We start from the raw sequence: 27,094 nt of genomic DNA, 5'->3' as shown, positions 1-27,094 counted from the left end.
CCGCACTTTATTCCTGTTGTATTGTCAGCGCTCCTAGTTCTTTCCAGCTGTGATGCTAAATGTTCTCAATGAAGCTGCAGCCACTTGAAAGTAATATATGCCAGTCTAGTCATAGTAGACAAAGGCCGGAACAAACATGAGGAGGGTGTCTACCCCTGTTATATGGATTTTAGCAATCATACCCCATAGGAATCTAGAATGATCCGGGTACTGACGTACTCCAACTTAACAGAAATGTCCGGGCATGCTGGGAGTTGTTATTTTGCAACATCTGGAGTTCTGCACTTTGGAGACCACTGCCTTTACCCTTTCCTGTCCTACCAAATTTTTACCACTCACGTTTTCATCCTCCTCACCCAAGACCTATACCTTTTTTATTTTTCCACTGACAAAGTTGTATTAGGGCTTCTTTTTTGGGGGACAGGTTACAGGTTTTACTTTTCACCATTTTATTTTATTACATGATCTATTACAAGGCCAGAAAAAAATATTATTTGTAGGCAAAATAAAAAATAAAAAATAAATGGAATTGAGCAATTGTGTGGGAAAATCATTTTTTTCAGATTTTATTATATGGTAAAACTGAGACGCAAACTTTATTCTATGGGTCAAGATGATTCCAATTATACCGAACTTGGATAATGTTTTTTTAGTTTTATGCTAAAAAAAAAAAACGAAATAAATATTTTCATTGTTATGTTCTGATTCCTCTACCTTTTTTTTTTATTTTTTTCACCTTTGGACCTTTCTGTTAAATTTTTTGTGCATGAGTTGTATTTTTTTATGTTACTATATTTTTGTAGTTATGACTTTTTGATACATTTTTTTATTTTATATATTTTGCGACCAAATATCCACAATTTGTCATTTCTTTGGCGTTTACGCCATTGACCGTACGAGAACAGGAATGTAAAAATTGAATAGTTTGGACAATTCTGCATGTGGCGGTACCAAATACATTTACTGTATTTTTCGCCGTATAAGACGCATTTTTTCCCCCCCAAAACTGGGGGGGAAAAGTTGGTGCGTCTTATACGGCAAATACACATTAAAGCCCTGTCGTATCGCGGCGGTCCCTGCGGCCATCAATGGCCGGGACCCGTGGCTAATACGGGACATCACCGATCGCGGTGATGCCCTGTATTAACCCTTCAGATGCGGTGATCAAAGCTGACCACCGCATCTGAAGCGAAAGTGAAACTAACCTGGCTGCTCAGTCGGGCTGTTCGGGACCGCCACAGTGAAATCGCAGCGTCCCGAAAAGCTTACAGGACACCAGGAGAGACCTTTCCTGCCTCCTCGATGTCTGCTTTGGGCCAGGATCCCCTGCATGGCAGACACTCTCCTTCGTCGTCATCACTTCGTCGCGCACGCCGTCCTGTCATCCAATAGGAGCGGCGTGCGTAGCGACGTGATGGCGGCGACGGAGAGCGAGGATGCCGGGCAGCAGAGACATTCCAGAGTGACAGGGACACCCCAGGGACGCAGCGACATCGATGGAGGGCGCAACATCCAGGGCAGCGGTGACCAGCGGTGACGGTCCGGAGCGCTGGGGACATGTGAGTACTACCTCCTATACCAGTGGTCTTCAACCTGCGGACCTCCAGATGTTGCTCGAGATGTTCTTTCTTTAAAATTGGGTGCGTCTTATATGCCGGAGCGTCTTATATGGCGAAAAATACGGTATTTTTTATTGTTTTTTTTTTTTACATTGTTTTATTTGGAAAATGGGAAAAGCGGGGGGATTTAAATTTTTTATTATGGAAGGAGGATTATATTGCGGGGTTGGGTGGGGAGCGACGTGGCCACAAGACATCAGGAATGAGCAAAACTTTTGAAACAACTTTTGTTGCCCAGACATGTCAAAGGTTGAGATTGCAGCGGGTCTCACTTCTGTGACTGGCTGCGATCATGAGTTAGGTGCCGGTGAAGTGCGCGGCAACTCACTCTATTCCAGCAGATACGACTTTTTCTCTGTATAGACATATGCAGAGAAAAAGTTGGATTTGATTGACAGCCAAGAAGTGAGGTGCACCCTGCTGTACGCTACACCTGGCTGTAGACTGTAAACACAGCGGGTCTCAGAAGTGACACCCTGTGCGATCTTGACATTAGCAACATGTAAAAAGTTGTTTGATATGACTGTAATGCTTTAAAGGGAACCAATCATCAGATTTTACCCTATATAATGCTTGGCAACGCATTATATAGGGTAAAATCTTTATCCTCACCATCTCCGGGGGACGCTCCTGCCCCCAGGGATGGTGAAGATATGAACACATTGGCCCTTATTTACTTATTTAAGAGTGGAGTGTAGGTTTCTTTGTGGGTTTTAATTCATTACAATTTATTTTCCACAATATTTACTAAGGTTTCCCTACATTTCCCACTTTCCCTACACTTTGCTTTTTTTTTTACACATGCTCTGATCTGTGGGGTTTTCCTCAGCTCAAACCTTAGTAAATATGTTGGGTTTATGTGCAAATGTTGGGACACACCCCTTTTCGGTGGCCACACCCCATTTCCCCGACGACCATACCCATTTTCAGGGTTTTCTTAGAAAAATGGAGAGTTAGTTGGGGTTTTATCAATTCTGGCACAAATTATGGCGCAAAAACTGGCGCAGACAGAATTCCTGGTGCAATGCGCCAGAATCTTGCACACAACCCCACAACACATGTCTGGTTTGCAACAGTAAATGAGGGCCATTAACTAGTCACTGCATGCCCGTAAGTAGCCCTTGGGCGGGGAGCTCCTCTCATCTAGTCTCCTTTTTCGGCAGGCAGCAACGCCCCTCCGCTTGATTGATTGGCCGCATTATCGCTATGCTCACTGAACAAAATGGAGTACCCCTTTAAACTTGAGTATATTAGAAAGAGGGCACCTATCTAGTTAGTCAAGCTATAGTTTTCATCTTTTTTTTTCTTTATGGAAGTTTCTATACATCTCCCTTATGCCCGGTAGTATCAATTAATGCTTCCTGGCAGCAGCCATTGAAATGTTGTTTGTGTTGAGTGAGATGGATTAATATTAGCAGAAGATTAGAGAAACAATCTGTAAGCTGGTCAAAGCCAGTGAAGGTCACCTTCATGTCTCCAAAATGAAAAACTGCCCGTCAGAATGATATCAATATTCCTTATTGAGGGATAATAAGAAGCGTTGGGTCTTATTTATCAAGTGACTGACTGTAAGGATTTCCCTTAGCCAGCTGGCTAGTGGCTCCCGTCTGTTTTGGCGTTCGCCCTCTGAGATTGTGGAAGAATGATACTTCATTGATTCCACCTCATCATAAAACAACTGGGAAACTAGAAGTCCAGACTCAGGATCCAGAAGGCTGTAATCCGCTGTATCGGGGACACGTCGGATAGAGGACATTCAATGTGACTGCCATTGAGGCTGAAAGGGAAATTATAATTATGATGCAAGCGGAATTTACATAAAAGAAAGTGGAATATGTCAGTGTTTCTGTAACTTTCCTCTACAAAGTAAACCATTTATCCCATTCATCTTAGATGAGATCAGATTAGAAGTGATCACTTTTTAATTGAAATACAGGGAAAATGTAAAGATACCAATGACCTACTTTACACATCAGAAAGATCTCTCGTTCCCAAATGTCATTCTATATCCACTCATTAGCTACAAGGCTGACTATAACTATTTTATTCCAGTCGTCGCAAGATCAAATTGAAGCAAAATGCTATAAAAATGGAGCACCTAGACATCTTATCCCCTATCCAGCGGTGGGACCCCCGCGAACTCCCTGCGGCACCGCGCCCACTCGTGACATCACGACCATGCCCCCTCAATGCAAGTCTATGGGAGGGCGCGTCATGCCCCCTCCCATAGACTTGCATCGAGGGGGCATGGCCTTGACATCCGGAGCGGGGAGTGACTGTGACGTCATGAGCCTCGCATCGCCAGTCATCTGGCAAGGAGCGAAGTTCTCTCCATGCAATGGATGTCTGGGGTGCCACAGCCGAGATTGCGGGGGTCCCCAGCGGTGGGACCCTCCCACGATCAGACAGATGATTAGGGGAGGAGTACCCCTTTAAGTGGCCCTATACACATAGGTTAAACTAGTAGGTGCTACAGCTGTGCATAGCATTTGGCTGAACAAGATTAGGGAAAAGCATTGCGATTGGCTGGACAGTAGATCTAAACCGTTTCAGTTGGATGCCACATACAGTAACCAGGGTCATAACCCTCTGTGAGCTGTATAATTTACACAGTGCTCAGTGTTACAGATGTTACATCTGTTTGGCAGATGTGCTCTAAGTGCAGTCCTTAAAGGGATTGTCCAGGAAAAAACTTCCAGAGTAAAACTGACCAGAGTAGCAGCAAATCCCCATAGCAAACCTCTTCTACTCTGTGCAGTTCCCGAGACAAGCAGAAATGTCAGCAGAGAGCACTGTTTCCAGACAGATAAGAACAACTCAACTTCAGTAGCTGATATTTATTGGAAGGATTAAGATTTTTTAATAGAAGTAATTAACAAATCTGTTTAACTTTCTGGAGCCAGTTGATCTAAAAAAGAAAAAAGTTTTTTCCTGGAATACCCCTTTAACTTCTCTATTGTACCACAGATGTAGAGAAGAAGACATAGTCACACATTCAAATATTATACATTGAACTATTGCTTTTCCTGGGGAGGTATTCGCCATTACGTAACTCCTTAAAGGGGTACTCCACTGCCCCAGCATTCGGAAAACTTAGTTCCGAACACTGGGTGCAGGCTGCAGGGGTTGAGACGTCACGTCCATGCCTCTCCTGATGTCACGCCACGCCCTCGTCCTGCTCCCCTTCTATGACGCAGGGTCACGAGCTGACCACGCGTCATAGCTCAGTGGTCCCGACGGCTAAAACTGGACATCAATGATTAACCCCTTAGACGCCACAATCAAAGTTGATCACAGACTCTAAAATAGAAAAAAAATGTATCCCGGCAGCTCAACGGTTGCGGGAGGACCCTTATCTGCCTCCTCGCCCTACGGGGACTATAAAATTGTGTAAAAAAAGTAAAAAAAAAAAAAAAAGTTAATAAATGTGAATTAACCCCTTCCCTAATAAAAGTTTAAATCACCCCCCTTTTCACATAAAAAAAAATATATGTAAACACAAATAAACATAAACATATGTGATATCGCCGTGTGTGTACATGTCCGAACTATAAAAATTAAACGATACTTTAACCGCACGGTCAATGGCGTATATGTAAAAAAATACCAAAGTCCAAAATTGCATATTTTTGGTAACTTTGTATACTCTAAATTTTTTTTTATAAAAAGCTATCAAAATGTTCCATCAAAACAAAAATGGTACCGATAAAAACTTCAGATCACGGCACAAACAATGATCCCTCAAACTATAGCCCTGTATACGGAAAAATAAAAAGTTATAGGGGTCAGAAGAGGACAATTTTAAACATACTAATTTTGGTGCAAGTAGTTATAATTTTTTTTAAGTAGTAAAATAAAATAAAACCTATATAAATTAGGTATCCTTGTAACCGTATGGACCTACAGAATAAAAATAATGTGTCATTTTTACTGAAAAGTGCACTGCATAGAACCGGAAGCCCCCAAAATGACAAGATGGCATTTAAAAATTTTTTTTGCGATTTATTGATAAGTTACACACCCTAGAAAAAAGTGGGCAGGCTTCATGTTAAAGGGGTGGCAAATGTTATATCATTTATGCTGGAAACTGGCATTGAATTCAAAACCAGTCTTTATACATTTCCTCCTTGGAATACCTTTATATCTCATTGCGCCAACCGGTCATCTTGACTCTTTCAAGTTGGTCGCTAACCTAAAAGTTCTGGGCTATACCTTATTACCGATACAACATTCCAGCAAAAATGGCCGCCACACAGCATCATAACCAAGGAAAAAATAATATTGCAAAAGCTCACGCTTAATGTGCTCCCTACCAGCGGACTGAGAGAAGATAGGTGGTCACTGTATGTCTTTTAGGTGAGGGACCCATTTTTAAAAGATGGCCATGAAAAGGCAAGTGTGCATATAAAATTATCCTTAAGTTAGATTTAGTAAATTTTGCTGAGAAGCAGTAGATCAATGTATAATATGGATGTACGGCCAAGTTTTTTTTTTTGTCTAATTTTGTGTTTACCTTCTGTCTGAAATCAAAAGGATCCTAGAAGATGATATCTGTGGTACTTTTTGCAAGGTACAGTAATCTCATTTGAGAGTCGCATTAGCTGTCAATATGCCTGCAAAATAATATGGAACAAGGTGGTCACCAGTGAATTACCGATCAACATGATAATTTTTGGTATAAAGTGCCTATAATACTCTATAACAGCTCATTCGTAGTATCATAAAGGGCAGTCACAAACGTTAAAAAAATATGTTTTTTTTATTTTTTTTACTTACATTTTGAAATCACATTTAAGCTTTCTACAACTGATCAATGCATTATTCATTGACTTTAATGGAGAACAACGGACTAAGGAATATTTTCTTGTAAACATAGCAGGTTGCATTACAAAAAATTAATGGAAAATGAACTGGTTGAATGCTAATGATTACCCATACCTTGGGCAATACGGTGTGTCGGTATGGTGACATAAAGAGTCATATGACTGGATACTATTCTGTACAACACCATATTAAGGAAATATTCTCCCCTAGAGTCACTGTTTATATCAGAGCAATATAGAGGTGCAGTATGGCCCTGTAGACTGCTATGAGTTTGAACAAAGACTTAAAGGGGTACTCCATTCCTAGACATCTTATCCCCCATCCAAAGGATAGGGGATAAGATGTCTGATCGCGGGGGTCCCGCTGCTGGGGACCCCCACGATCTCCCTACTGCACCTTGCGTTCATTTAGAGTGTAAGGTGCCGCGCCGTAGACTCATGACATCATGGCCACGCCCAGCTCCTGATGTCACGACCACGCCCCCTCAATGCAAGTGCATGGGAGGGGGCGTGACGGCCGTCACGCCCCCTCCCATAGACATGCATTGAGGGGGCATGGCCGTGACGTCATGAGCGGGACGTGACCGTGACGTCACAAGCCTCCGCCCTGCATCGCCAGTCGCTCTGTGCAATGGATGTCTGGGGTGCCGCAGCCGAGATTGCAGGGGTTCCCAGCAGCGGGACCCCCGCAATCAGACACCTTATCCCCTATCTTTTGGATAGGGGTTAAGATGTCTAGGGGTGGAGTACCCCTTTAATATGGTTATGGAAGAAACTCCATTTTGCAATGTATAGAAGGCCAAAAACTGCTGTATGTCTTTCTGCCGAATCCTAAATCCTGGCTAAATCCTGACGCACTTATTTTATTCTCGTTTCTCAGAACCATCATAATTGTATTAATCACCCACCGTTTTTAATATTGGAAAATAAGATTATAGGAATTTCAAGGGATTAGCTGAACTTCTAAATATTCAGAAAACAACCTAAGGAGGGCATAAATTAATGGAAGCCAATGCTTACCAGCTTTACAATTAATGCATCCAGACATCGCGGTCTCATGACATTTTCATTGTTTGTCCCATTGTGTTGCATTGACTTTCTTATGGGCAAAACAAGTTGAAATGTTTACGGCAGTCAACACAAAAGCCGTCAGTGCAGATTGTGTAGTATACATCACATTGCTGCTAAAATATTCATTTTCTGTAACATTTTCTCATGAATTGTTATTTATAGAGTGTTATTAAATTGAGGTCTGGATTATTCTAGAATTAACAAAGTTCCACGTATCACATGACCTGTGTTAACAAATGGAAAGATTGAAGCTACGATAGCTATCACATCCAGTATATGTGCCAAGAAAGTTTCAAATGTATACACCGCACATAGCCTCTATTCATTAGTTGCTAAGAGGGTTGTTAACCCCTTAAAGGGGTACTCCGGTGCTAAGACATCTTATCCCCTATGCCGGGATCATTTTGATTGCGGCATCTAAAGGGTTAATGCCGGGCATCAGCCCGATCGGCGGTGCCCGGCATTAATCGTGGGTCCTGGCTGCCCGTAGCAATTCTGTTAGTGGGACTCAGGATGTACAGGTACGCCCTGAGTCCCTAAGGACTCGGGGGCCCTGCGTCCTTAAGTGGTTAAAAGTGGTTACCCATATAAATAGGCACTGTAATTTGATCAACAATACAAGTGAAAAGAAGAAACTTTGTAATATAGACACCTCTTTCTCCTGTTATCAAGCTTTTTATACAACCCCCCCCTTTCTGCTGTTCAACTCTTCTATTTTGAAAATCAGCTAAACTTTGTCCTCTGTCTGTAAGACAAGCAATACAAGTCCATGGAGGGCGGGGAGGCTGGGTAGAAGAAGAGCCTGTGAACATACACAGGCTACACAGACAGCTCTGTTTGAAAGAGTTCGTACACCAGGGAAATATGAACAGTTTAGGCTGTTAGTGCTGTTTAGGCTGTGTATAGAGATATATGGGGGAGATTTATCAAAACCTGTGTAAAGGAAGAGTGGCGCTGTTAGCCATGGCAACCAATCATATTTCTTCTTTCATTTTTAAAGAGACCTGTGAAAAATGAAAGAAGAATTCTGATTGGTTGCCTTGGGTAACAGCGCCACTCTTCCTCTACACAGGTTTTGATAAATCTCTGCAGGCTCTCCTTCTGTGTGTGTACAGTGTTTTGAGACACCACAGACATTAGGCTCCACCCATTAACTTTGGGAGAACTGCAAATTGTAGATAAAGCCTGCTTAGCAGAAATCTGTTAAAAAAAGGCATTTACAAGTTATATAATGGCAGAAGATATTAGGCCAGAATATTGGTGTAAGTGCATAATAGCAATGAAATTGCCAACAACAAGAACAGCATGTATAACATGACTAGCAAGATGTGCAAAATGTGTCATGCCATGTGCATAATTCTTCAAAACTTGGCACACTTTCTGCCATGCTTACTGTTAATGCCTAATGTCTTCTCTGGACATCAGATACAGGAGAAAAAGCAAGTTCTCCCCTCTGGGCTTCAGTGCTGATGTCTAATGTTAGCCCTTGTCTGAAAAGACCTTGAGTATTTTCCTTATGATTAAAATGACCCCGGCCTTAGCAGCTGTTACATGCTGCAATGGGAACTAGCACAGTATTAATGAAATCTGCGGCTCCACAGTTATGGCAAAACTACAACTCCCATTTGGCCGGAAGTTGTAGTATGCAACAGCTGGAGAGCCACAGGTTGGGAAGCAGTGACCTAGAGGAACGCCTCAGCCCTAATATTGTATGGGAAACTTCTTCTAACAAACAGCCTTCTAATCAGTACAATGAATCTCCCCTTCCCTTTGATGTCGTGTTTGCCTAATCACTGCCGCCTTTTCTATTTAATGAGAGTGATAAAAGAACATTTAACAAGCTCCGTCCTAGCTGAGAGGAAAAACGCCACTTTCAGGCTCCGGCAGCAGAATTTTGAAGAATTTGCTTATAAAAATCAAAAGCTGGCGCTCATCAAAAAGATATTGTGGGCTGAGAGTCTATAGTTCATCCTGCAGTCTAAAGTTAATGAATCCTTATGCTTGTATTTACTGTCACTAGAAAAGTTAGAGCAATTCATAAATGCGGTGTAGACCCTAATTTAATTTCCATCTGTGTGGACGAGTCGTGCCAGGGGTAGCGACCTGGGTGTCACCTGCCGCAGCAAGACCATCCCGCTTTGCGGCAGGCTCTGGTGAAAACCAGCGGCACCTTAGACTCCGCTTCCTGGCACGGCTCACGTCATCATCCACACAGGCCCAGAGGATGGTCCACCTGCCATGACCCGTTACAGTAAGATCCGGCCATGGATTCCGCTGGGGTGCCTTTTCCAGATGTCTTTGATCTTCCCACCGTCGTGGCTCAACAGTCGCAGCAGTTAGCCCATCAGGCGCAACAACTGAATCCACTCTCAGCCAGAATCCACACTCAGCAGCAACAACAGCAACAGCAGCAGCCACCTGTTCTTGAACCTTGAATCCTCTGTCTGCAGCTTCTCCTGAGACCAAGCTTTGTTTGTTCTTGCCTTCTAAGTAGTGTTGCTCGCGAATATTCGCAATACGAATTTTATTCGCGAATATCGCATATTCGCGAATATTCGCGAATATAGCGCTATATATTCGTAATTACGAATATTCGTATTTTTTTTTTTCACAGTACACATCACAGTGATCACCCCTCTCTGCTTCCAGCTTGTGTGGTGTAAGAAGACTCTAATACTACTGTGTGAGACTGGTGTGCGAATTTTCGCATATACGAAAATTGGCATATGCGAATTTTCGCATATGCGAATTTTTGCGTATGCTAATTTTGCGTGTTAATTTTCGCATATGTTATTTTCGCATACGCGAATTTTCGTATATGCGAAAATAAAACGCGAATATTCGCGAATATATGACGAATATTCGTCCATATATTCGCGAATATTCGCGAATTCGAATATGGCCTATGCCGCTCAACACTACTTCTAAGTATGACAGAGATCCCAAGCTGTGTAGAGGCTTTGTGACACAGTGTTCTATCCATCTAGAACTCATGGCGGGTCTGTTCCGGGCGGAGCGTGCTAAAGTGGCGTTTGTGGTCAGCCTACTTTCTGGAAAGCTTTATCCTGGACTACTCCTCTCTGGGATCGTAGAGATCCGATCTCCTTGAACCTGTCAGCATTCCTTGCAGAATTCCGCAATGCATTTGAAGAACCCGCATGAGCCTCCTCTGCCAAGACGGCTCTTCTGAACCTCTGCCAATGGTACTCCTCCGTTGGGGACTAAGCGGTTCAGTTCTGCACACTTACCTCTGAACTTGCTTGGAACAATGAGGCCTTGTGTGCTACCTTTAAAAAAGGACTTTCCTCTAGAATCAAGGATGCTCTCGCTGCACGAGATGCTCCGACTAACCTGAGCGAACCTATCCATTTAGCCACTTGAATTGATGTGCATTTTGCCGAGAGGCAGGAAGAACTTCCTTTGGAAAAAGAACCTGCCCAAACACGGCGATTACCTCGCCTGGCACCCGTGTTCCAACATCCACCTCTACTGTCTTCTTTGCCTCCTGCCGAAGAGGCTATGGAAGTGGACTGTTTTCTCTTAACGCAGCAGGAAAGATCCTGACGACGCAATGAGAATTTGTGCCTATATTGGGCCAGTCCGGAGCACTTTCCCAAATACTGTTCTGTACGCTCTCATCTTAGACAAGTAGGAGTGGCATCCCTTGATGTGAATATTACCTCTCCTCGCTTGACCACCTTGGTTCAAGTATATTCCTCTGCCAAGACGTCTTTCATCGCTTCTGCTCTTTTGGACTCTGGTTCCGCTGGTATTTTCGTTTGTGCCTCCTGGGTCCATAAACACCATCTTCCAGTGTCTCGTCTTGCCAAGCCCTGCTACATCTCTTCTGTTAATGCACAAAATCTAAACTGTAAGGTGCAATTTAACACAGAACCCCTCGTCATGCAAGTAGGAAATTTGCAAAAGGAATGAATTGAGTTCTATGTGCTTCTTCTTTGTCTTCCTTGGTTTCAATGTGATTCTCCACAACTTGACTGGAAATCTGGTGAAATCACGTGTTGGGGACAATATTGCCAAGATCACTGTCTTGTTTCCCCTGTGATATCTTCTGTGCCTGTTAAACACAGACTTAAAGTCTTGATTTTGGGACATTCTTCCTTGCCAGTTGGTCACCTTAGAAGACGGAAGACTCCACGACAGAAGCCTGCAAGTTCCTTACAGCCTTTGCCCATTCCAGAAACCCCCTGGTCTCATGTAGTGGGGAACTCTCTGAATTCCAAAGGGGGGGGGGGGTGTACTGTAAAACCTGCGCTCCGGCCGTGAGCTCTCTCTACTTATGTCCCTGCTGCCGGCGGGGTTGAAATTCGCATCGAAGGACGCGCCCGCATGTGAATCCCAGTCCGTCACTCACCTCCCCCATCTTCCACCTCTCCGTGTCCTTGCAGCTGCAGCGTGCATGCCCCCGCGTGCCGGAGCTCTTTCACTTAAAGGGCCAGTGCTCTATTAATCAAGTGTCTACACCTGTCCCGTGTCCTTAAATATCAGCTCCTCCCTTGTTTCCCTGCCAGATCTTTGGTTGCCTAGTGCCATAGTGAAAGTCCTGTGTCCCTGTTACCGTGTACCTGTTCCTTGCTACCTTACCTACCCTGCACCTGCGTTACCTGCCCTGACCTTCTGCCATCTTGCCACGTCCTGCCAGTCTCCTTCTGTGCCACGCCACCTCCCAGCTACCTGTGTGGACAAGTCGTGCCAGGGGTAGCAACCTGGGTGTAGCCTGCCATAGCAAGACCATCCCACTTTGTGGAGGGCTCTGGTGAAAATCAGTGGCACCTTAGACTCTGCTCCCTGGCACAGCTCAGGTCATCATCCACACAGGCCCAGAGGATTCACCACCTGCCGTGACCCGTTACAATACATCAGAGGAAGTTGAGTTGTTCTTTACTGTTTGACCACAGTGCTCTCTGCTGCCACCTCTGTCCATGTCATGAACTGTCTGGAGACGGAGAGGTTTGCTATGGGGATTTGCTCCTGTTCTGGACAGTTCTTGACACGGACAGAGGTGTCAGCAGAGAGCACTGTAGTCAGAAAAAAGAGAACAACTCAACTTCCTCTATAGTATACAGCAGCTGATAAGTACTGGAAGGATTAAGATTTTAAATAGAAGTAATTTACAAATCTGTTTAACATTTTTTTTTCCACTGGAGTACCCCTTTAACTTCCTCTACTCTGCTGCTAGAAATAATAATAATAATAATAATAAAGGTATATTCACATAGGCAAAACCTGCTTGGTTTCTGATGTGGAGGCCGTGCCAATTTCAAAGTAAAAAAACAGGTGTAGTCACTTAAGAAAATCTAGCTTCCACTGAATGGGAGACAGGAAACCCCTTGGAAAAGAAGTTAGGTGTCAAAACAATGGGAGCTTCAGGGCAGGCCCCCTGAGAAAACTGCAATTCGGAGAAAGCCACAGTGCAGCACTTCACATTGAGAAAAGGTTTTGCATTTATAAATGAATAATAATAATAATAATAAATGATATTAAAGAGGTACTCCAGTGCTCCAGTATTCTAAGCATTTTGTTCAGAACGCTTGGAGCCAGAGGCTGTAATCGTGACGTCACGGCCACACCCCCTTGTGACGTCACGCTAAGCCCCCTCCATTCATGTCTATGGGGAGGGGCGTGTCCACTGACACGCCCCCTTCAATAGACATGAATGGAGGGGGCGTGGTGTGAAGTCACAAAGTGGGCGTGGCTGTGACATCACAACCACTGACGCAGGAACCAGGTGTTTGTTTAGAACGTTGGGTACTGCGGGAGATCATTGGGGGGGCCCCAGCAGCAGGACCCACGTGATCAGACATCTTATCCACTAGCCAAAACATAGGGGATAATATGTCTAGCAGCGGAGTACCCCTTTAATATTTTCACATATTCTTTGTGATTGTCTATAGTTTCCCATGACATTTATGCTATTTAGCCGGGTGCTGGTTCCCACTTAACCATACACCTCTCTGGATTCTCTCACTTCAACATTAAATACATTTAGTATAGCCGCCCTAGGGAAAAGGAAGTATGCAATTTCTGGTCTCATAGAGAACAGAAACAAAGAGGGGCACTCCCTGGTGCAAAATAGTGGGGCCTCAACAGCTTGAACGATAAAACTGCTAACAGTGTACTAACCTCATCCCTGAGGAAGGTCCATGCTGTAGGGATCAAAACGTGTTGTATGTTCAAATTTTAACAATAAAATACTCTTATACTAGTCACACGCGATTGGTGATATTTACTATCTACTGAATTATAGAGCAGTGATTGGAGTTCGTGAAACCTAATATCTGGTCCTTATTGTTTTTCTGCTGTGGTATTATAGAGAAGAAGGTGCAAATTGATGCAAACAAGGAACTACTTATTAGTACTTAACTCGAGTTGCATATTCTTGTGCCTACACGTATTCCTATATGCCTAATCCTACAGTGTTATACCTGCGTATCTTCTCTTCTGGGGAAATACATTTGGATTTCACTTTAGCAGCTAGGAACACAGAGTTTATTCTTTCCCACTCTTATTTTTCGAGATACATACGAGTTAAGGAAGACACATTTAAACTCCTGTCTAGAAGGAACAAGACCCCTGTGCTTCTTCATCACCTAGAACTGATGGAAAATATACTTTCATTTTATACACACATTCTACTGATATATTTTATAGTCTGTGATCTCTGAGATTTTATAGAATGTGCCATCAAAAAATAACCTATTGCTGAAACATGTTTTAATGTTTCTTACTTTCCAGTTAAACTATCTTTAAGTTATTCTGAAATATTGCAGTTTTCATTCTGGCCACTGAGCCTAACAATAAGCTGACACTTTTCAACACTTTTCTCCTTTTTTATACAGTCAGAATTACAGTTAAAGGTTACACCTTTCAATAGGACAGGATCAGGCCATTTACAACAGGTGATGATGAGAGCTCAGCCTACCTCCCTGAACAATGATCTCTGCACAGGTCACAAAACATGCCCAAAAAACTCTCTCATAGAAGTGAATAGGGTCAGCTTCAGTCTATTTTATCTCATATCCATAGGACTTGCTATAAGGAATCTAAATGCTGTTCCAAAAACTCAGGCAATATGGCTATCCCCATAATGTACAAAAGATAAAAAAACAAAACTGTTTACAATCAAATGATAGAAATAGATTAGAAAAAAATTATATGTTTCCGAATTTGTCTCTGATCAGTAAAAAAATAAATAAGAAATCTACGTAACACATTTCCGTTAAAGCACACTTCAGTGAGGTCTCGGGTGGAAGAACATATGTTAAAATTTTTGTGCTACCACCTGAGCCAGGGACTTGCGCGAGACTTCAGCATTAAAGGGGTACTCCACCCCTAGACATCTTATCCCCTACCTAAAGGATGGGGGATAAGATGTCTGATCGCAGGGGTCCTGCCGCTGGGGACGCCCATGATCTCGGCTGCGGCACCCCACCGTCATCACTGAACAGTCAACTCGCTCTGTGCATAATGACAACCAATACAGGGGCCGGAGCATCGTGACGTCACGGCTCCGCCCCCTCATGACATCATGGTCTGCCCCCTTAATGCAAGTCTATGATGATTACCACGCCCCCTCCCATAGACTTGTATTGAGGGGGCAGAACATGACGTCACAAGGGGGCGGATCAATGACATCACGATGCTCTAGCCCTTATATTGCCCATCATTAGGCACAGAGCGAGTTTGCTCTGTGCAGTAATGATAGCGGGGTGCCGCAGCCGAGATCTTGGGGGTCCCCAGCAGCAGAACCCCTGCGATCAGACATCTTATCCCCTATCCTTTGGATAGGGGATAAGATGTCTAGGGGCGGAGTACCCCTTTAAATCTACGGATCTGGTGCATAGACTTACTTGGGACTTTTGCAAAATCCGTAGATTGAATGCCATGGTCCAGAACTGCGCTTCAAATAAAGAAAAACAAAATAAATTCCGAATCACATCAGCATAAAGTTTTTTAATTAAAAATCTAGCAATAATTATATTTCCACACCGCCATCTAAAACCATCTAAAACATAGTCAGCAAAACTTCAATGTTGTAAAATTTTGTGCACATAAAATTACAAATCTTATTTATTAGATCAGTACTCCCCGACTTTTTGGCTCTCCAGACCTTCCAAAACTGCTACTTTCAGCATGCCTGGACAGCCAAGAATATGTGATGTTTACTCTACATCCTCTTCATCTTGTCTCAACATCTGTGCAGACACCACTTGGCACAGTTACAGTTAAATCTAAATTTAAAATCCAAATGGGCTCCTCTGGCACCGCGGGTTCCGCCGCCATCTTTTCCACTCGCTTTCTTAATTAAAAACTGCTTGTAAATCAAACTGTAAATCACGTCGGCATATTATCAGCTGATGAAATGAGATCTTATGGCCTCTTTTAACTCATCAACGTTCATTAGCATTTCGCAGGCTCGCATTTACACTGACACAACCGGTAAATACTTAGCGCGGTGATCATTTCTTATGAGGGATTTTTATGAACTTTAAATATGGCATTAAAGAGATGAAAATATGCTGCCCTAGGACAAAGACTGACACACAACTAATCTCTACAAATGGGTTGTTTGTATAAGGCGGGATGTATATACACAGTACAGTATGCGAACGCATGCTGGGGATGAGACCGACGAACGAGTCCTATTACTGTCTGCAACTTGACTTTGTTTTTAAAAGGGGAACGAATGAATTGCCAGAGCTCAAGACACATAGCCTTGTCATGAGGAAGAGTGTTTCCCAACCAGTGTGCCTCCAGCTGTTGCAAAACTACAACTCCCAGCACGCCCGGACAGCCAAAGGCTGTCCGGGCGTGCTGGGAGTTGTAGTTTTGCAACAGCTGGGGGCACACTGGTTGGGAAAACACTCACGTAGTATCATAAGGCTTAGGACCTGTAGGGTCAACCAAGGATATCACCACACATTTATTAGTTCATGATAACATTTGTAACTCTTATTCCTCATAGACTGTGCACTCTCGTGAGCAAGCCCCTCACTCCTCTTGTTTTAATAGTTAAAGGGGCACTCCCGTGGAAAACTTTTTTTTTTTACATCAACTGGTGCCAGAAAGTTATAGAGCCCTATGGACTGCAGGGAGTCTTCCAGAGGGGTCTTAGGGAGGGGAAAGGACCATGTCCTTTACCGGGACACCACACATCCCTGTACTGTAGGAGGCGCTACCAGACAGCCAGTCAGTGCATGCACTTCAGTAATACAGGGGTTTTACCTGTGAATGCCCATTCTGATTGGTCGGATCTTCCGGCCATTGACATGTTTCGCAGATCTGGACGGTCTGTAACTTTGTATGTTAAGTCTGGTTTCAAGTTACAATGATCCAGAAAAGACTGAAAATATTACAACCTGAGGCCATCGAGGGACCACTGTATAACACTTTAAAGGGGTACTCCCGTGGAAAACTTTTTTTTTTTTTAAATCAACTGGTGCCAGAAAGTTAAACGGATTTGTAAATCACTTCTATTAAAAAAAATCGTAATCCTTCCAGTACTTTTTAGGGGCTGTATACTAAAGAGAAATCCAAAAAAGAAATGCATTTCCTCTGATGTCATGACCACAGTGCTCTCTGCTGACCTCTGCTATCCATTTTTGGAACCGTCCAGAACAGGAGAAAATCCCCATAGCAAACATAGGCTGCTCTGAACAGTTCCTAAAATGGACAGCAGAGGTCAGCAGAGAGCACTGTGGTCAGGACATCAGAGGAAATGCATTTCTTTTTTTGGATTTCTCTTTAGTATACAGCCCCTAAAAAGTACCGGAAGGATTAAGATTTTTTAATAGAAGCGATTTACAAATCCGTTTAACAAAGTACCCCTTTAAAGTGTTATACAGTGGTCCCTCGATGGCCTCAGGTTGTAATATTTTCAGTCTTTTCTGGAGCATTGTAACTTGAAACCAGACTTCTCTGAAACCAGCTCTCCTGTAGGGCTCACCTTCTATAAATGCATTGTAAATGTATTACGCATATTGTCCATTGTATATAAAGTTGTACAAGTGTATAGGACCTTCCTGGGTCCAGATGTATCCAGAGTTCCCTGGGTACAGGACCTACAGGCTTTGCAACCAATGAGCTTTAGTCCAGCCTTCTTAGTATATAAGGGGTTGTAATCTCTAAATTCGCTCTCTTAGTTCCTGGCTACAAAGCAAGCCCAATCTCAGCATATACTACTAAAGTCACCTCATCTAGGCCAAAGCCTAAGCAACCTGCAGCCACTTCAAAACGTGAGTTATCAAGCTCTATCTACAATTCTAGTGACTACTACTCAACTCAAGGATACAATTAGTAGCACAGTGGCCTGCAGAAATCTCAATACTACGAGTCCCAGCAAGCCTGTGAGGTATCCTGCATCCTGGTTGCTTCTAGAGAAACTGCATAACTGTAAAGACTGTTCCATAAGAAGTTTAACATCTTCAGGATGTGGGGTGTATGCATACGCCCTGCATCCCGAGTCCTTAAGAATGTAGGGCATATGCATACACCCGTGGGAATTCTGGTCCCCGCCGCTAGCCGGTTGGGGATCGGATCCGGAGGCCTGCTGGAATCATTCAGCAGGCATTCCGGCACATCGCCAAGGGGGGTCCTGAGACCCCCCCATGTCGGTGATCGCAGAAAATCGCATGTCAATTCAGACATGTGATTTCCTGCTATTCCGGGCTGATCGGGTCTCTGGTGACCCGATCACCCGGAAAACTGGGATGATCGGAGTTGTTAGTGACAGTCCCGATCATGCTGAGGGATAGGAGGGAGGTCGCAGTGCTGCGATCTCCTCCTATCCCCTGCCATTAGTCAGAAATTAATTCTGACCAATAGCAGCGCAGGATAGTGGGTTGCCATGGAAACCCCCATTCTGCCCACCCCTGGATGTCGGGCAGAATCGGGGGAGAAGATGGAGGCCGGGTACCTGAAAAGATGGCGTGGGGACCTCTGATCACCGGAGACCAATTACCAGGTTTCCATCAAGTTCTGGTCTCAACAATGGTCATCCTGGAACCTATTCATATTGTAACTAGAGGGACTATTGTATTGTAATGTTTGATAGTTGTCCTTATTTTACAGTGCTGTAAAATCTCTTGGCACTATATAAATAAACATTATTACTATAAAAGTAAGACACAAATAGAGAAACACAGCCGCACATCCACAATTTGCATTTTGATCTACTTGCTTCTCAGCATAATTTAAAAAAAAGTAAATGAAAACTACAACTCCCAGCATGTTGGACTATATAGTAGTATATAGTATAGGACAGTGTTTTCCAACCAGTGGGCCTCATGCTGTTGCAAAACTACAACTCCCAGCATGCTTGGATAGCCGTTGGCCATTGCATGGTCGGTATTTTTCTTTATATAAAAATATCGGCGGGGTGGCCAAAATACTGGTTGTACCGGTAAAATACCGGACAGTTGGGAACCCTACTGCCAGATGACTGCATTTACTGCATTTACCCCACCATTTTGCAATAAAGTTTGCTCCCATTTGACTATCTACCTTATATCTATCTACCTATCTGTTTGTCTGTCTGTCGGTGTACCTACCTTATATCTACCTACCTTATATCTCCCTACCTCATATCTCCCTATCTACCTACCTCATATCTCCCTACCTCATATCTATCTATCTCCCTACCTCATATCTATCTATCTACCTCATATCTATCTACCTTATATCTATCTATCTCATATCTACCTACCTCATATATATATCTATCTATCTATCCATCTATCTATCTATCCATCTATCTATCTATCTATCTATCTATCTATCTATCTATCTATCTATCTATCTATCTATCTGTCTACATTATCTATATCACACACCCATAAGACTAATACTTGGAGCAGTAATGGAGATGTTACTGTGCTCACATGGGTTGTGTTTGTACATTTGTTTGTTATTCTGTGAAATTAATTAAGATGGTTCCATTAGCTGAGCAGCTCAGAGGAGATAAGGCTGCACAATTACCGACTATGTACACCTCATCAGGTAGGTAAATTAATATAAGACAGGACAATGTGTTTTGTGGTGTACATGTTCCTATTGTTTATCAAAACATATTTTCTGAGTTGTGGTAGAAGCCATTCTAAAGGTGCCCATACACAACTGGTAAATGTCGGCCATACACCTTCATTTCATCAGGATCGGCCAACCATTTAGTGTCTTTTGGAGCTCCTCATACTCTCCCCTGATGGCATATATTAGAGGAAAGAATGATCAGGCATGTTGGGTGTCCAGTGCCACCACTCCATCCTCCCTGCTGACTTTGGCTACATGGCTGCAGGGGTGACATAGTGGTATAGCCATGTAGCTATGTAATCATGTACGTCCTAAACTATTATGGCGCCAATGGGGGCTTCATGCAGATACATTATTTATATTAGTGCAATAAAAACTTTGGCGTACATTAATGAAAAAGGTATACTTTAACACAGTTACACCATTTAGGTCTAGAAATAATCCCATAACATTCAATAACTTTATAACTGTAGAACTATTACAACTGTATTGCCCCTTTATTATGGCCTGAACTATACTTCAGAGCTGCATTCATAGTTCTGCTGGTTGACTGAAAACGGTCAGCTGAGCTTCCAGGATACACCGGAGATAGTTTTCCTACATAAGATTACTGGTGTAAAGAAATACTGAGTCACAAAGGAATTTTGGGACATTTTAGTGCTGAAGCCTACATGCTTTAAGTCAGGATCATCAAAAGATATATAACAGTATATATATCTATATATATATATATATATATATATATATATACAATAAGAAAGGATTTGGAGGGCACAGTTTCTCTGTTCAATCCTTCAATTATAGTAGTATAATGGTAATATATAAGCGGTTCAGTGGCCATAGCTGCCTTCATGAAAGATCACTGCTGTAGTGCTAAGTGCCATAGAGAACTAGTATATCAAATATGGTAATGGAAGAAAAAACACTTGCACTCACCAGTTCTGTGATTATATGTATTCCGGGTTATCCGTTGTGCAGGGAAACATGTAGATGAGGGCGCTCAGAGGCTAACAGCCATTTTTGCACACAGCCGTGCGCTTCTTCCGGCCTCAAGAGGCCGGAAGAAGCACACGGCTGTGTGCGAAAACGGCTGTTAGCCTCTGAGTGCCCTAATCTACATGCTTCCCTGCACAATGGATAACCCGGAATACAGATAATCACAGGACCGGTGAGTGCAAGTGTCTTTTCTTCCGTTACTATAGATATATATATATATACATTTGGGGGGATACATTTTGATCAAAAAATGCGCTAAGAGCCTCCATTTTTTGACCTAGAGTGCTGTTGCAACTTTCTTTTTTGTACATTATATATATATATATATATATATATATATATATATATAAATATTATAGCAGAGTTAACAGAGTCAGAGCATGTCAAGTAGATGCAGATGTAGCAGAATTAACAGTCAGATTCATAGAAAGTTAAAGGGTTAAACCATCTAAGGGAATAAGATGTCTGATCACATGGGTTCCACCACTGGGAACCCCTGCGATCTCTGGGCTGGCAGCGGCTTCAGGAACATGGAATCTTGGAGCACCGGTGCTTGTGACATGACGGCGCGCCCCCTCTATTCATGTCTATGGGAGGAGGCGTGACGGCTAATTGGTAGCCATCACGCCTCCTACCACAGACATGAATGAAGGGGATGTGGCGGCTGTAGTCACCAGTCATCCGGAACAGTGCTGAGTTCGCTCCGTACACTGGATGACTGGGGTGCCGCAGTGGAGAATGCAGGGATCCCCAGCAGCGGGACCCACACAATTAGACATTTTATCATATAAATATATTTATTTATACACACACCAATATACCCACACACACAAATGTACTCAACCTGTTTGTACGGCAGTGTATTAGAAAAAGACATATGGATGTCACCTACACAATAAGGCACTTACATAAATGAGCTGGCATCAATCATTTATTATGTACCATATAGATTACCTGTTAACATATTATTTTGGTATTTATTGTTATTCGGCATTCGTTTTTCACTGTATTTTGCATTGTTGTTTTGTGTTACTTTGGTGTTGTATAACAATTTCACATTTGTAGAGTAATGACATTAATCTTAAAGGGGTATTCCAGGAAAACCATTTTTTTATATCAACTGGCTCCAGAAAGTTAAACAAATTTGTAAATTACTTCTGTTAAAAAAATCTTAATCCTTCCAATAATTATCAGCTGCTGAAGTTGAGTTGTTCTTTTCTGTCTGGCAACAGTGCTCTCTGATGACATCTCTGCTTGTCTCGGGAACTGCACAGAGTAGAAGAGGTTTGCTATGGGGATTTGCTTCGACTCTGGACAATTCCCGAGACAGGTGTCATCAGAGAGCACTTAGACAAAAAAGAACAACTCAACTTCGGCAGCTCATAAGTAAGTACTGAAAGGATTAAGATTTTTTAATAGAAGTCATTTACAAATCTGTTTAACTTTCTGAAGCCAGTTGGTTTAAAAAAATAATGTTTTCAGTGGAATTCCCCTTTAAAGATTCTGAATGTTCCAATGACCACTAATATATAAAGGTTTTTTTCCTGGATAACTCCTTTAAGTGACCTGAACCAACGTGCCTGTCGAGTAACATAAATATTTAATCACATTTCTCTCAACCCAAGTCAAGGCCCTGATCTCTTACCTGTGATAAGAGGTTATATTTACTCCTGTTGGGTATGTGGCTGGTCAGCTGAATATTGAAGAGCGCCTGTAGTGCAGCTTGTGCGGCTTGGGCCTTGGCCAACTTCTTGCTACGGCCTGAACCTTCAAATGTCCTCCCATCAACCCTCATTGCCATCACAAAGTGTTTGATATGTTGCTTCTCCACAGTTTCTGAAAGGCAGACATACCTCAGCCCAGGTCTCAGCTCATTTAGCATCACCACTGGGTTCTTCTCACTCTCAGCTGGGGATGCCATCTTGTGCTTGCTTTGTTTGGTATGGCCCATTAAATCCAACGTGTGACAAACTAATCTCCCATGTCGATATGCACTGGAAAGAAATTCATTATTAACCGGGCAATAGCCTGGGAAGTGCTCGCTGTGTGTAGATGGTTCGAACTCTTTGAACAGAGTGTCTGGGAAGTCTGCCTGGTCAGATGTGAAGTCGGTGGATGGGCTGATGCAGTTCCCCATCGCAAAGTGTGCTTGACAAGCATTTGGAAACTGAACGAAAGATTTTAGAGCCAATTCAGCTGCCCTCATTTTGGCTTTCTTTTTTGTAGGTCCGCTGCCCTCAAAAGTGAGTCCATTGACTTCCACCGCTACAGAGAACACCGGGGCGTGCACAGGGCCAGTTTGTGAAACTATCCTATATTGCAAATCGGGCTTTAGTTCATGAAGTTGAACAAGGGCATTTTTTGGTGTTACTGACCATGACAGTTTCTTTAGTATTATCTGTAGTTTGCAGAAGTGACCACCGTTACCTTCCTCCAATGGCCTCTTACGTTTAAGACTGGTTGGTCCAACCTTTGGTCTGTCGGTAGATAAAGCAAGGTCCTCTCGATTTCTAAAATTCCGGTTTTCCTTTACTTCTGCACTGCTAGTACCTGTATGTAAAAGGAAAAACACTGGGTGTCATTATAACAAAGATGAGAATGTTAACAGGTGACATAAATGTTCTAAAGGTAACCTATGGTTAATGAAGGGTACTCTGATGGAAAACTATTTTTTTTTTAAATCAACTGGTGCGAGAAAGCTAAACAAATTGGTAAATTACTTCTATTAAAAAATATTAATCCTTCCAGTACTTATCAGCTGCTGTATACTACAGAGGAAGTTTTTTCTTTTTAAATGTATTTTCTGTCTGACCACAGTGCTCTCTGCTGACACCTCGGTCCATGTCAGGGACTTTCCAGAGCAGGATAGGTTTGCTATGGGGATTTGCTCCTGCTCTGGACATTGCCTTATACAAACAGAGGTTTCAGCAGAGAGCACTGTGGTCAAAAAGAAAAGAAATTCAAAAAGAAAAGAACTTCTTCTGGAGCATACAGCAGCTGATAAGTATACTGGAAGGGTTAAGATTTTTTATATAGAAGTAATTTACAAATCTGTTTAACTTTCTGGCACCAGTTGATTTAAAAAGAATTATTTTCCACTGGAGTACCCCTTTAAAGGACAAGTCTCATACTCTAAAATTTCGGATAGGGGATAAGTTTTAAATCGCAGGGGGTCTGATCGTTGCGGCCCCTGCATTCTCCTTTTTGTAGACCCAATGCGCTAGCATAGGAGCGCGTCACGGCTCCCGCCCAAAGCGGAGGTCACCACCTCCCTTTTAGGAACTGTCCAGAGCAGAAGAAAATCCCCATAGCAAACATATGCTGCTCTGGACAGTTCCTAAAATGGACAGCAGAGGTCAGCAGAGAGCACTGTGGTCATGACATCAGAGGAAATGCATTTCTTTTTTGGATTTCTCTTTAGTATACAGCCCCTAAAAAGTACTGGAATGATTAAGATTTTTCAATAGAAGTAATTTACAAATCTGTTTCACTTTCTGGCACCAGTTGATTTATAAAAAAAAAAAAAAAAAAAAAAAAAAGTTTTCCACGGGAGTACCCCTTTAATATTGTAACTTGAGGGACCACTGTATTATAGTGACCTCTACAAATTTTACACAGCATGCCCACAATATTCCCCCTTGTGGAGAAGACTAGACATAAGCCTTTGCTACCATTCCAGTTGCACCCAATTTAGGAAATATTTTGTGGAGACATTACTGCTTTAAAGGGGTACTCTGGCGCTTAGTCATCTTATCCCTTATCCTTTGGATAGGGGATAAGATACCTGATCGCGGGGGTCCTGCCACTGGGGACCCCCGTGATCTTGCATGCCGAACCGGTTTATAATCTGCCCCGGAGCATGTTCGCTCCGGGTCTGATTACTGTTGATCACGGGCCGGAGCGTTGTGACGTCAAGGCTAAGCCCCGTGTGTTATCACGCTCCCTCCCATAGGCTTGCATTGAGGGGCGGAGCTTGACGTCACACGGGGGCGGAGGCGTAACTCCACACGCCATCAAACCCGGAGCGAACACGCTACGGGGACTGATTATAAACATGGTGCGGCGTGCAAGATCACGGGGGTCCCCAGCGGCGGGACCCCCGCGATCAGGCATCTTATCCCCTATCCTTTGGTTAGGGGACAAGATGTCTAAGCGCCGGAGTACCCCTTTAAGAGACACTGGTAATGCTGTGATATGTATGTAAGAATGTGCCCCTTCTGCTAAGGTCTGTATTTCTTCCAAAACACCGGCACAAGTCAGGACTAGAATTTCATCAGATAATCCAGTTAAAAAATCCTGTTCCCAAACACAAACCGTCTAAGAGCTATATACGCACTATAAATATTCAAAGGTCTTTTTAAAATTTGTGTTTTCTGAACTAATAAAATTCTCCCACTTCACCGCAGCTTTCTTCTCCTGTAAACATATAAGGAAAACATGGAGGTGTAAATTGGAAAAAGTTTATTTTTTTCTTTTTCTGGCTGTGAAAGAGAAGCAGAAAATTGGAGTAGAGATGAGTGAAAGCAGCCTGCACGCTTCACTTCGTTCAGGATTCAAAAGATTTTCACAGTATCGAAGCCCAAAATTCACCTCGTGAAATGGGAAAGAAATTAAGTCTATAAGAAATAATCCCTGTTACAACCCTCCTGCAAATCTTGTAGTTGAAAAATAATATATTTTGTATTTTTTGGTGGCAAACTGGGCAATTGACTAGGGCCACTGTTTTTGTAGGGAACCCCAAAGATTGTACACCATTAAAGGGGTATTCCAGGCAAAAACTTTTTTTTTTATATATCAACTGGCTCCGGAAAGTTAAACAGATTTGTGAATTATTGGGACAATGTAGAGAAAACCGCACTCACCCGATCAACGTGCACAAATTCTTTATTCCGTTGGACATCAACATAGAACACAGGAGGACTTATGGTCGGCAGGAACGCCAGGGAACAGGAGGTGTTGTTACAGCTGTTTCACGGGAACACAGCCCGCTTCGTCTGACGAAGCGGGCTGTGTTCCCGTGAAACAGCTGTAACAACACCTCCTGTTCCCTGGCGTTCCTGCCGACCATAAGTCCTCCTGCGTTCTTCCTAGGAGACCGGAAGAAGGACGTTCCTACGTCCGAAACAGCCGGCGTAGCCTCTGAGCGCCCCTTACCGTCTTCGTCTATGCCGTGGTGATCCCGGACCTAGGGCCTGCAGCTGTTTACCCGCGGTGAGTGCACGCTACCTCTTTTTCATTGTATTATTGGATACTTTATCTAGTGTGTGCACCCCGCAGGTGCTGCCTTGTAATTTATCGGGTCCGGAGGCTGCCAGTGTATACCAGCGGTATCGTATATCTGCATGTTTAGCTGCACGGTGTGCTCTCTCCTCCTTCAGTGGTTTTAGATTTGTAAATTACTTCTATTTAGAAATCTTAATCCTTACAGTACCGTATTTATCGGCGTATAACACGCACTTTTTAGGCTAAAATTTTTAGCCCAAAGTCTACCTGCATGTTATACGCCGATAAGCCGCTGCAGTTCAATGATTTAAAGCGGGAGCTTTAAATCAATGAACTGCAGCGGCTTTGCAGGTGCAGAGACCGCCAGCACTGCCGGCTTCTCTGCCCCTGCCTGTCCTGGGGTCTAGAGCCCTGCTGCCGGCCCTTCTCTCCCCCTGGCTATCGGTGCCACTGCCCGTTCTCTCCCCCTGACTATTGGTGCCGGCGCCCCATTGCCGGCACCGAAAGCCAGGGGGAGAGAAGCGGTGCCGGCGCCGATAGCCAGGGGGAGAGAAGGGGCAGCGGCACCCATTGCTGGCGCCACTGCCCCGTTGCCTCCCCCATCCCCGGTTGTATAATTACCTGTTATCGGGGTCGGGTCCGCGCTGCTTCAGGCCTCCGGTGTGCGTCCCCTGCATCGTTGCTATGCACTGCACTGCACGGCGCGGCGCACTGACGTCACTCGTCATTGTGCCGCACCGTGCAGTGCATAGCAACGATGCAGTGGACCCGACCCCGGTAACAGGTAATTATACAACCGGGGATGGGGGAGGCAACGGGGCAGCGGCACCAGCAATGGGTGCCGCTGCCCCTTCTCTCCCCCTGGCTATAGGCGCCGCTGCCCCATTGCCAGCACCACTTCTCTCCCCTGGCTATCGGCGCCAGAAATGGGGTGCCGGCACCGATAGTCAGGGGGAGAGAACGGGCAGCGGCGTAGATAGTCAGCAGACGAAAAGCGGCGGCAGCAGGGCTCTAGACCCCAGGAAAGGCAGGGGGAGAGAAGCGGGCAGCGACGGCCTCTCTCCCCCTGCCTTTCCTGGGGGTGTATCGGGGTATACGCATGCACACACACGCACCCTCATTTTACCAAGGATATTTGGGTAAAAAACTTTTTTTACCCAAATATCCTTGGTAAAATGAGAGTGCGTGTTATAGGCCGGTGCGTGGTATACCCCGATAAATACGGTACTTATCAGCTGCTGTATGCTCCACAGGAAGCTATTTTCTTTTTGAATTTCTTTTCTGTCTGACCACAGTGCTCTCTGCTGACACCTCTGT

General features: G+C 43.6%; 1 protein-coding gene across 2 annotated transcripts in view; it reads right to left on the bottom strand.

The window, feature by feature from the left end:
• Nucleotides 1–27,094, bottom strand: part of ADARB2 (adenosine deaminase RNA specific B2 (inactive)) — a 718,056-nt gene that overhangs the window by 220,167 nt on the left and 470,795 nt on the right. For both annotated transcript variants that reach the window (XM_056519506.1, XM_056519508.1), the window contains one exon: nt 22,200–23,104. In XM_056519506.1, the coding sequence (XP_056375481.1) occupies nt 22,200–23,104 (905 nt within the window). The remainder of the gene's footprint in view (nt 1–22,199; nt 23,105–27,094) is intronic.

Source organism: Hyla sarda, chromosome 5 (genome assembly GCF_029499605.1).
Source record: "Hyla sarda isolate aHylSar1 chromosome 5, aHylSar1.hap1, whole genome shotgun sequence".
NCBI lineage: Eukaryota > Metazoa > Chordata > Amphibia > Anura > Hylidae > Hyla > Hyla sarda.
Note: the sequence above shows the minus strand (reverse complement) of the source record. Positions and strands in the feature narration are given on the sequence as shown.